General features: G+C 35.9%; 1 protein-coding gene across 1 annotated transcript in view; it reads left to right on the top strand.

The window, feature by feature from the left end:
- The window catches only part of SEMA3C (semaphorin 3C), a 709,622-nt gene that overhangs the window by 550,826 nt on the left and 146,605 nt on the right, over nt 1-12,191 (top strand). The window contains exon 11 of the mRNA XM_044088330.1: nt 10,929-11,073. Coding sequence (XP_043944265.1) covers nt 10,929-11,073 — 145 coding nt within the window. The remainder of the gene's footprint in view (nt 1-10,928; nt 11,074-12,191) is intronic.

Here is a 12,191-nt window from a genome sequence, read left to right as displayed (position 1 = left end):
GCCTTCAGGTACTATAAATATTATTCTTTTTTTGGATATCACATTTACACTTTTACAGACATGGTGATAGGCCCTGAGCACCATAGTTTGTTTTTGAAGGGGTTTAACTTCATCCCCTCCACTAGGGCCAGGGTGGATGACACTATCCTCGACTTAAAATTGTTCACCAGGAAGCTTAATTTTCAAGCACTGTTTGGGGTAAAAGTTAGTTCTAACACCCTGGCAAGTTTAAGAGGAAAAGAACAGCAAATCCTCTTTTACACCCAGTTATCAATGTTTTTGAGAAGCAATGTGAAAATAAAATACACATACTGTTGCAAAACAATACAAACAACTTTTTTAACCTTTCAGTGAAAGAAAACCAGCTTCTCCAGCAATTGAATCACAATTACAATATTAGATGCATGAAACCGGACAACAGTGAGGGCCTGAACAGTGCTGACTACTCTGGGCGTATGTTACATCTTCTGCATGATGATTGTGTGTACAGTGCTGTTTTCACAAACAAAATCAATATAGCCTACAGGGTCATTAAAGTTGCACTTGATGAGTTGTTATATGATGAAATCCCACAAGGTTTATATGACTTCCTTAGAGTGGATTTTCCTATTATTCCAGAGATTTTTGGTATTCCCAAAATCCACTCCAATCCATCTGACCCCCCCCCCCCCCCCACACACACACACACACACCGTTACATCCAATTGTAGCTGCTAGTGGATCAGTTACAGAGCTCCTGGCCAAGTTTATAGACCAAAAATTGAAAAACCTGTTTGATTCTTTCTTGCACATTATAAGAGACTCATGGGACCTTCTGGATAAGCTGAAGGGAATACCAGCAAAAGATGAATTCCTTTTGGTTACTTGTGATGTACAAAATTTATTTATGGTAATACCCCATGAGCTGGGTTTGGAATGGTTCAGAGAGATTGTAAAATGATTTGGCTTACTTTCTGAAACAGATTATGAATTGGTTAATGAGTTCTTGGACTTGGGTTAAACAACAACTTTCTGACCTTTGAGGGTGAATTTTACAAGCTCACTCTTGGAGTGGCTATGGGAGCCGCATGCACCCCCACATTTGTAAATGCTGTCTTATTAAGATGGCGGTTAGAATCACTTTTTAAACTCTCCCTCTTTTCCAAATGTGCTGGCTACTTCAGATACCTTGATGATCAACTTATCATTTGGAAGTTGATGAACTTGAAGAATTCATGCTACAGTTATAAGCTAGTACTTCCTTATTAAAGTTCACATATTCCTTTGAATGTGACCAGATTAATTATCTTGAAACTGACATCAGAAAAGGAGTTAATGAAGAATTCACTACCAGGATTTACAGGAAGTCCACTTATTGTAACACATTTCTTTTTTTCACCAGTTGCCACCCCTTCCATCAGAAGGGGAGGTATGAAAAAGTCAATTTATCAGAACCTCTCGGTTGACCTCAGGTGATGTAGTGTGTCTTGAACAGTTTAAAATTCTAAGATCCATGTTTTTGGACCGTGGCTACCCCCCACCACTTTTGTATTCAATCAGAGATGAGATATGGGCAGAGAGAAACACTAAATATGCCCCCATCATCAAGAAAGGGCTGAATCAGCTTGACAAGAAAGACAATCAAACAGGTTTTAATGGCCAAACTAATATGGTCCTGCATTACATTTTGGATGTCAATGACATTGAAAAGATTTTGCAGTAGAACTGCTTCATGATACAATGTGATGAAAGCATCAAAGAGTTTTTTCTACACCACTATCTTTTACCTACAAAAATAAATCTAACATAAAATCCCTTCTTGAGAAACCTACTGATCATCATAAGGGATTTTTGTCTACCATTGTCATCTGTGCCTTACATAAACACTTGATACAATGGCACACTTTTAAGTAGATTTGATTCTCGTGTGCATGGTGGAGCTTACAATTGCTTTTCTCAAAGAGTTATTTACCTGGTTAGAGGTGCAACTTGTCCCACTTTCTGTGTGGGAAAAATTAAGACTGCTTTGAATAAGTGCATCTATCAACATGTTTACCGTATTCAGTATAAGGACAGTAAAAGTGCAATGGCCAGGCCTTCCATTGTTTGTGACAAATTCACCAAGTTTACATTTCTTGTTCTTGAAGAAATACAAAATTTCCCTTATATAGTGGACTGGCAGAATAAACTGCTTCACTGGGAAATGACATGGCAGCTTAAGCTGGATGCTACCAACTTTCCCAGTTTAAATAATTATTTCTGTCAGTAGTAAACTAAAAAGGAGAGCAAGCAGAATATGATTTTGTGTTTCATCAAACATTTTTTGTTTAGTTATTTTTTGCCTAGTTTGTATTTATGTGTTTTGGTTCGGGTTTTAAAAGTTTGGACTTATTTTTAGTGTTGTTACTTTATTTTTTTCTGTTTCACACTGATTTCAGCTACATCATGTTGTGATTGTTTAACATGGGAGATGTGCCTTCTGCAGTTAAGTTTTAAAACGGCTTCCACAAGCAGTACATTCATAGTTCTGATAATGTGTTATTGTTATAGATGAAAGTGCTAAACTGTGGATGTTTTTAACCTAGCTTTGGTAGTAAACATTCTTCGACAAGTTTTGAGTTCGATGGATGATTTGTTGGTTGGTTTGCTGTTATTAGCTACTGTTTTCTTCCAGTACCAGAGCTGCATTCTTGTTTCTTCCTTTTGTTTATAAGTTGCAGAAGATAGAAAGCTTTCCTCACTACTGTAGACACATGATGGTCAAAGGCTAGATTACTGTCTATATGTGCCCTGAAGTCTCTGACTACTGGGTCAGCTCTTAGGGGTGTGTTGTCAATATGATAGTGACCTGGGATGGATGACTTCCCAAAGGATAGCATTATGCATGTCTTGGCATTTAAAGTCACAGCTCTGGCACAAATTTTTGTCTGTGTCAACCCTTCCTGGTGAACATGTGTGTTGGTGGGGGATTCAGTGACAGTGCCTAATTTTACAATCATCTGTAAATGTAGTCAGCCAGAGACCACTGACATTGGTTTTGACTTCAGAGAAATAAATGCCAAAAAGGAGCAGTCCCAAGACCAATCCCTGAGGGATTCTGCTTGTGACTGGCCTCTTTGTAGAAGTGAACTCCCCATTTCTAACTTCATGGGTCCTGTCTGTGAACCAGCTGGCTATCCATCAGGTTACATTAGGGTTTGTGTTGTTAAAAATGTATCTTTTGTTGAGTACATCAAATATTATGGTTGATTTGTAGACGATGTGTTTTTTGTATGGGGAGGGACTGAGAGAGAATTATGTGAATTTGTAACGTATCTGAATGGTACAACAGACTTTCTTGTCTTTGAAAGCACACACTCATTAACTGTGATAGAATTTCTTGATGTCAAGTTAATTAAAGGGCCATGGGATAGACACTGAAATGTTCAGGAAGCCCAACTGGAGGAATAATCTCCTACATCGCAACAGCATGCACCCCAAACATATTTATTCCAATATTGTGAAGAATCAAACACTCAGGGTATCAAAATTGACTACGCAGGAAACAGCTTTCAAAGAACAGCAAGTTGGATTAGTCAACAATTTTACCTCGAGAGGGTATAAAAAGGATGAGGTACAAGATCCTATAACATCATGTGGCAAGTTAAGAGCACATAAAGGCAAGCCGTTCTTCCATAGAAAAGTTGATGTTAATACTTCTGTTAGAGATGTAAAAACGAAAGGGAAAAATAGATTGATCATTCCATTCACAAACAGGAATGGACATGTTAGGCGAATAATTGAGAACAATTGGAAATTATTAGTGATGGATAATAAGATAAAGACATTAGTAGAGGAAAAACCTAATATAGCCTATAGAAATATGAAATCTTTAAAAAGGCTATTATGTTATGAACAAACAGAAACAAGGTCTACACAGTCACAAAGAATAGGGACTTTTGCCTGCCGCACATGTAATCAGTGTAAATACGTAGCGGAAAACAATGTCTTCGTACATCCACATACAGGCCATACCTATACGTTTAGAAGTTATGCGGACTAAAGAACCGAAGATTTAGTGTATCTAGCTCAATGTCAATCTTGCGATAAGTATTATGTAGGGAAGACCAATAGAACACTTCGTGAACGCATAAGAGAACATATATATTCAGTGAATAAGGAAAATGCCACTAATGCTCTAGCACGTCACATTATGGAATATGGGTCCTCACATAGTTTTAGGTTTAGAGTATTAGAATTAGTGAGAAAAAACAGCAAGTTGGGCGATGTGAAGAATTACACAGAGGAAGTAGAAAGCAAATGGATCCTTAGGCTACAGGCACACAAATATGGATTAAAATGAAAAAATAACGTTAAGACCTTTTTTAGTAGCCAGGTCACTCAAACATTGATACCCATATATTGAGACTAACATAACTATATAATTTGTTATACGTCTTGATATATTAATATGTATGTCCATGTTAGTTAGGTATTTTTCTTCTACACATTGTAGTTTTTTATATATTGTGGTTTTAGTGTCATGTATCGTACTTTCACATATATATTTACACATGTTTTTATGAGAGTTTTTAGATATTCATATGGATTTGCACATAGTTTTTAGGTTTGTTTTTAGTTGTTTTACTTGTCAGAGCTTTCATGTATTTGAATGAATAGGCACTAGCACTTTAATTCAGCAATATCAATATATCAATAATGTAAATGTGCTAATTGTGCATGTATTTAAGGGATGGATTTCATGGAGTGTTATTGAAGTCTGAAGAAGCGTCGAAAGGACGTGAAAGCGCTTACTTTTCTTGATGTTGTTTGTTCCAATAAAGAGCTAAGCTACAGCAGTTTCATTGGATTTTTCACAGCGTTTGGTGCACCCTTAGAATATTTATCTTGTCTACAGTGTGGTTCTACTATCCAAGGGTGCTTTACTCGACAGGACTATTTGTTCATTCAGTTTACATTAGGGTTTGTGCCTAACATCTTATGTTTGTCAACAATGCCCAAGTGGGGCATTGTGTCAAATGCAAGTAGGCAGTGTGAACAATTTTGCTCTCATCTATTGCTTTGTTGACCTTCTCAAAGAAGTCCACCTGGTTGAGTAGGCATAATCTGCACTTGATGAAACCAAACTGGGTTGAGTCCAGAGTCTGGAGATTTCCTATGTCATTATTGATAATTTCCAAGATAATTCTTTCCATGGCTTTGCATATGCAACTAGTAAGACTTATGGGTCTGTAGTTTCCAGGGTCTGTAGATCGCCCACCTTTGTGTAGAGTGATGACTGTTGATGTTTTCCATTCATGAGGCATAAAGCCTGTTTGGAGGCTACAGTTAAATATCAATTCCAAAGTGCCTGATAGATCATATTTCATGCTATTTAGAAGACATCCTGAGGTATTGTTTGGGCCCATTGATGCAGTGTTCTTGGCCTTAGAGAGAGCAGTAAGTACCTGTTCCCTAGTGATAGCTGGGGGAGTTATACCCCCACTCATTATCATTCCCATTCACCAAGACTTACCTCTTCTAATTCCTTTTCTATTTGTAAATTGATGCTGCCTTTCAACTAGCCATCATTCAGACAACCATTAGGGTTCCATATGTATGTATAAATCTAACAAACTTAAAAGGTAGGCATCTCTCTCTCTCTCTCTATATATATATATATATATATATATATATATATATATATATATATATATATATACACACACACACACACACACACACACACACACACACACACGTATATATATATATATATATATATATATATATATATCGGTTACCTATTAGAAAATCAAAGTTACAGAACTTCAAATACCTTATGGTCGACACCATATGATCGAAGTTCCATAACTTTGAAATTAAAAAAACAAACAAAAAAAAAAAGACAATTTACCCTGATGGGTTAAAGCACGGGGGCAAGCCCCCCTGCACCCCCACATGTGGGCCTTGCCCCCCCAACCCCCGCTACTTAAATATACTAAGTCCAAGATCGCACTTTAATGCACTTTGGTGCGGAAAGGCAAGATTTCCCTTTCCTACACTGTAGCTCGATCTCGGAGTTGGTATATTTAAGTAGCGGGGGGGTGTGGTATGCATGGGGGCTTGCCCCCCTGCCTACACCCTTTACTTTTTTATGTTAATTTTGAAGACTTCAAATTTTCAATTGTTCGATCATTAAAGGTCGACCTTTAGTGATTCAAACAATTGAAATGTCGATATTCCAGTAGGAACCTATATATATCTATATATCTATATAAATATATATATATATATATATATATACATATATATATATATATATATATATATATATACACACACACACACACACACACACACACACACACACACACACACACACACACTACAAGCCAAAGATACGACCTCAAACCACAAAGTATAAACAAGTCACTTTTGTTTTTTATTTTTTGTTACTTTGACTGTCTCTTTGCCTGTTGGCAATTGTGTGTTTTGTTTAAAGATTCAAGGGTACACTGAATGCTGGAAATACACAAAACTCAGTTTTAAACTAAAATGTTATCTCACTGTTCTAATCCTTTCACAATACAGGCTCTCCCACAACACAACTAGCAGGACAGTATAAAGATGTAGGCCTCTAACCCAGCCTTTGCTCTCTTCATTAAGCTCAAGTACTACCACATTTACTTTAAGGCTGTAGGCCATTTTCCTAAGCCTCACTGTCTTCTCCAAGATGAGGCACTTCAGTGGATCCCTTCAAGGCTGTAAGCCTCTCTCTTAGGCTTTGCTGTCAGCTCCGAAGTCAAGAACTGCTATCAGGCACAGTCCACCACTTATATTCCACCAATTAGCACTGATGGAGTTCCTTCAGTCCATGTTTCCAGGTTTTCCTTTTAACACTTCACTTTGTTGCTTCATTGAAGAGCTGCCTTTCTGATTTAGCCTTCATGGTTATTATTTTTAGCTCTTGTTAACAGTGATAATACAGAAAGGTTTTATATCTAATTATGTATAACATGTGTGGCATGGTTACTGCAGATTGGATAGGGCTCCTCATGGAGATTGAGGCTGCACATTAAAATAAGTCACAGAGGATGGCAAAGCTGCTTCTTATAGAAGAAGGTGGATGGCTATGCTAAAGAGGAGTTGGCATGATGATAAGTATGAGAGGTCATGCGCTATATCATCATATGTGTGGTTTAGGTCATGTGCTATATCTACATATGTATGGTTTAGGTCATGTGCTATATTTTCAAATGTATGTGTTAGGTTTGCTGTAGTGGATGAAAAGCGAGTCACACAGAGCAATTGCTCACTCTTCAGATAAGGCAATATTTCCTTGCTACTGTCCTGTTGGTAGGGAGATCAGACTTCCTATGTATTAACACTTGAAAATAGATCTCTATTCACTTATGAAGACATGAACGTTGGTTACCTGCAGTTATGGATGCAACAGGGAGCTTGTTTTTTCAAACTTTCTTTAGTTTTGTAAGAAAACAGTGAAGTTTAGAAATAAATTTTGCAATTTAAACAGTATCTCAATATGCATGCGTGTGTGTGTGTGTGTGTGCGTGTGCGTGTGTGCGTGCGTGCGTGTGTGTGTTTGTGTGTGTGTGTGTGTGTGTGTGTGTGTGTGTGTGTGTGTGTGTGTGTGTGTGTGTGTGTGTGTTGCGACAAACAGAGTATTAAGTGAGACCCCATACTTACAGCTGAAAGTGGAAAAGGCTGACCTTTCAGGAATAGAAGGTAAGATTAAAGAGAGTGCAGTTTGAAAAAAAGAGAGTATGCAGTTGGCTGCTGCATGCTTTGATGCTGTAAGATTTAGAGTATTTAGTCAGATGTTCACCAATGACTCTAGGACATATGCAGTGGTCTTGAATGCAGAGACAACTTTCCAGAGGGACCTCTGCTGCAGCTTACAGAGCAGCCCAGTAAGGAGCAATTGGGATTTAATTAATAAAATAAATAAACATTGTAGAGTTTGCTGTGGGAAACTAGGTAAACTACACTTCTAAAAGCTAATGAGGCATATTGATGGTCTTAGAAATGATAGGGAGGAGAAAAAGCTAGATTAAGGAGGAGCTGATGGCAAATATTTAACCCTGTGCTAAATCAGGTATGGTGAAGTGAAACTGTTTACATTAATATGGAAGAGCGCACCTTGCTCGACCATACATTTAACTGACATTTCTATGTGAATCCCATAATGCTGAATGGTTGGAATGACATAAAAATACAGACATCAACATTTCCAACCACTCTACAGCCTAAAACAAGTGCTAATATGGGTCAAAAAGGGGGAATGGGATTTTGCAATTCGCAACACTTGCAATCCCATTTTTGTGATGTTGCCGCACTCCTTTTGGCCATACTCAGTCGACCATTCACCAGTCGACCATATGCATGTACACCAAGTGAAACTTGTACAACAGTAGAGGTTTCAATATTACCTGAAAGTGACTGAAAAATGGATGGTGCAGATACACTAAAAACACAGATACATGCATTTGACTTTAACAATTTGTGTAGACATGATAAACAATAAGCCTTCTGTTTTCAGCATCTTCCTGTGTTTGTGTGTGTGTCTGTGTCCATTTATGCATGCATGGGTGTGCGTGTGTGTGTGTGTGTATATCCATATTTGTATTAGATATAAATATATATATATATATATATATATATATATATATATATATATATATATATATATATATACATGTGTGTGTATTATATACATATATGTACTATTCCCTTAATTTAATGTATTCTGCACTCTTGTGGGACACATACTTTTTAATTACTTTCCTTGTCACCTCAATGAAGGGTTGGGTTCAGTTGATGAAAGTTGCTATGAAATTACAATTCAAAGTTTTGGTAACCAGCAATATTGACATAATCATATACACCTGGAATGCCAGGGTCCTCTGTTTGCTTCTACTTTACCTGTTGCAATGTACTTTTACAAAAATAACAGCAGTTCTAAAATTAAGGTATCAAAGTCATGGTCTGCATTAGAAATGTATATAGGTTTGGGCAAACAGTTGTATACCCTGGGTGCAAGCTACCAGGGCACACAATCAGTCTCCGTGAAGACATGCTTATTGAACATAAGTGTAGTACGTGTGTTCTTTTAGGCAGCTGTAGCTGCTATAGTATCTTTCTACATGAATGTGCTTTGTATTTAGATGGTAATAATTACATCAAGTAGCGAACAGAATTAGGTCCTGCCAGTCTGAGGATTTTTTTTGTTTTTTTCTTTCTTTCTTTTTTTCTGGTACTTAACTTGCAAGAAGCACTTAGTAAAACGTTGTGATCCAAAAGATTAGCAACATCATTATCAGGTTTTGGCTTTTTTTCTTTTCCTTTTATGTATGTATTTTATTTTTATTTGTTAACTTTGTAGGAGAGCTGGTCTGAAGAACCATTTTCAAACATGACCTGGGCCAAAAGGCATAGATAATGCAGAGAAAAGTAACATAAGAGTAATGCAATAAAAAGTATACAGTGCTTAGGAGAAAAGTGTCAAAGAGCACTTCATTAAAACAGACATATAATCAATAATATATTGGAAATGCTTACACAACACATATTCAAAGCAGGATTGGAGACAGCCCAGTTTATACTAGTGTATACAGTGGATTATATATAATGCTTTAATACTGCAGATATCCACATAAGTTAAATAAATTATGAGGGGCATACTTATTATGCTATCAAAAGCATGAATCATTAATTACTGGCTTAAGTGTAGGAAGATATTAACCATGGTCTTCACAAAGTGGGCTTACTGTCAGAGTCTCGAGTAACTTTCCAAATGGTGTGTAATAATGACACTTTCTCAAGTCATAATAAACAAGAGTTGCTGCTGGTCAGTGCTATCATAAAAAATGCTTATTCAGCAATATAAAGGCAAATTGGAGGTATCCATGAAAGATAACAATTTAAGCTGCCCAGAGAGTTGAAAGGACTTTAATTTGTTTGCTGGTGGAGGGCACTATCTATTTTATAGTTCTTTGAAATTTTCAGTATTGAGTAGTAAGGTTTGTCTTCATATTACTGGAAAATAAGTGACTTTTTTGAAGTATCAGGTTGTGACGTTAACTAGGTATATGAAATGCAATATTTTATTTTATACTGTTTGCAGCAAGGTGATGACTTGAGAGTGCAGTATTAGGTGTTATATTTTCTACTATCAGGAAAAAGACATTAGTAAAAATAGCCTTCCTTGCTTCCACTTCAAGAAAGTAAGATACTTGATAGCAATATCTGAGATGATGTGTACTTTGTCTAAAATATTTTCTGTATGTTGAGTGAGTGATATCATTTTTGGATTGTAATACTGCAAATCTATGAGTCTTCTATAATACATTTTAAATTAAAATTCATTGACTTAGTTTTGCCAAAACCTTTTTTTATTTTTGTAATTTCTATTGTTTAATAGCTTGCTACTTATTAGGCACTTCCATATCTTGCAAAAGATATTCAAAAATAGCTTCTTAAGTTTTTGTTAGATTTATTAACATTTACTGTACTAATATTATGTCATCTGCATAAACTGGAAGCTGAATGATGGCCATTTGTGTTCATACTTTTTAATTTAAAAAAAATAGTGAATGAGTATTTAAATGTTACCACTGGCATTGGTAGAATTCTTTGTAATGCTGTTTCTGTGTTTTCTACTATTACTACCAAACTGCAATCCATTGACCAAATTAGGTCCCGCTAATGACCCTTGAATCAGATTAAGATCTTGTAAAATGACATCTAAAAGACAATTCTCTGCAAAGCACTCTCCAACATGCTCCTACATAAATTAATTTATATTTTGTGCTTCTGGTTATTTGTTTTTATTGGACATAATGTAATATTGCTGATTAAGTTAACTATATAAACCACTAATAATGTTAATACATGTACTAGTGCTAATGAATATATGCTGTAAATATTTTCTTTTGCATGTATTGTAGCTCCATCTTTAAAGGCTCTGCAGTATGTGCATATAGGATGGCTGACATTCAAACAGTCTTTAATGGCCCGTTTGCCCATCAAGAAGGCCCAAATCACCAGTGGGTGGCATATCAAGGCAGAATCCCTTACCCAAGACCCGGCACTGTAAGTATTGTATAATAACTTCATTACTATACTGTTCAAGTTTTCAATACAAAATTCTGAGCATGAAGGGCTATGCTTCACAGCTATTCATCTTTCCCAGTAGCAATTATAATTTTCCATGCAATGATAAAAAAAATAAAATAAAAAATAAAAAAACAAGACAGCATGGTTTATAAAAGAAACTGTTAAATATGTTATGATAATCATATACAATTAAGATTTTATCAGCTATAATCTGTGTTGGGAATTAAAGATGTTATGTAATTTTACATTTATGACCATGTTTTTCTTTCTTATCTGATGATAGTTTTCACTGACTTTGTGTATTGAATTCACAGTTCTTACACGGTTATAAATGAAAAAAGCATTCAATTGAATGTTCATGTTTATAAGTAGATAGAATAGATATGATTGTTTTTAGTTAAATGTTTCTCCAAACAACATCACTTCTTTCTTCATTAATCTTAATAGCAGTTCTTATTCTTTACCTACGTATAAAATTGGTTGCTTCACAAGTAACATGTTTTGCTTTTTCTACCTTCCTGTTTTCAAAATACAGGTTCTTCTTTGCATTTCAAGTGTTTGATCAACAGACACTATATAGACTGACAGTTAGTTGCTTCAGTTACATATTGATAATATAAATGTATCTACATTTGCTTTTTTATTCAGCATGGCAATAGCCACACAGTTATCCAATTTATCCATAGTTGTGCCAGTTCACTTTTACAGCACATGTCCCACTATCAGCTTCTTTTCTCAAACCATGCTTATCCCACAGCAAAAAAAACTTTCCTCTTATATTAACAAAAATGCAAAAATAAAAAATGAAGGTATCAATTCATGTTCCTTATCAATGTATCTACATTTGCCTTTTTATTCAGCATGGCAATAGCCACACAGTTATCCAATTTATCCACAGTTGTGCCAGTTCACTTTTAAAGCACATGTCCTGCTATCAGCTTCTTTTCTCACACCATGCTTATCCCACAGCAAAAAGCCATTTCATCTTATATTAACAAAAAAATGCATAAATAAAAAATGAAGGTATCAGCTCATGTTCCTTATCCTCTCTTTTTTCTAGCTTTTTGGCCACACTCATCAACTTGCATAGTTAG

This window comes from Protopterus annectens, chromosome 11.part0, assembly GCF_019279795.1.
Source record: "Protopterus annectens isolate FY-2018-M chromosome 11.part0, PAN1.0, whole genome shotgun sequence".
Classification (NCBI taxonomy): domain Eukaryota; kingdom Metazoa; phylum Chordata; order Ceratodontiformes; family Protopteridae; genus Protopterus; species Protopterus annectens.
Note: the sequence above shows the minus strand (reverse complement) of the source record. Positions and strands in the feature narration are given on the sequence as shown.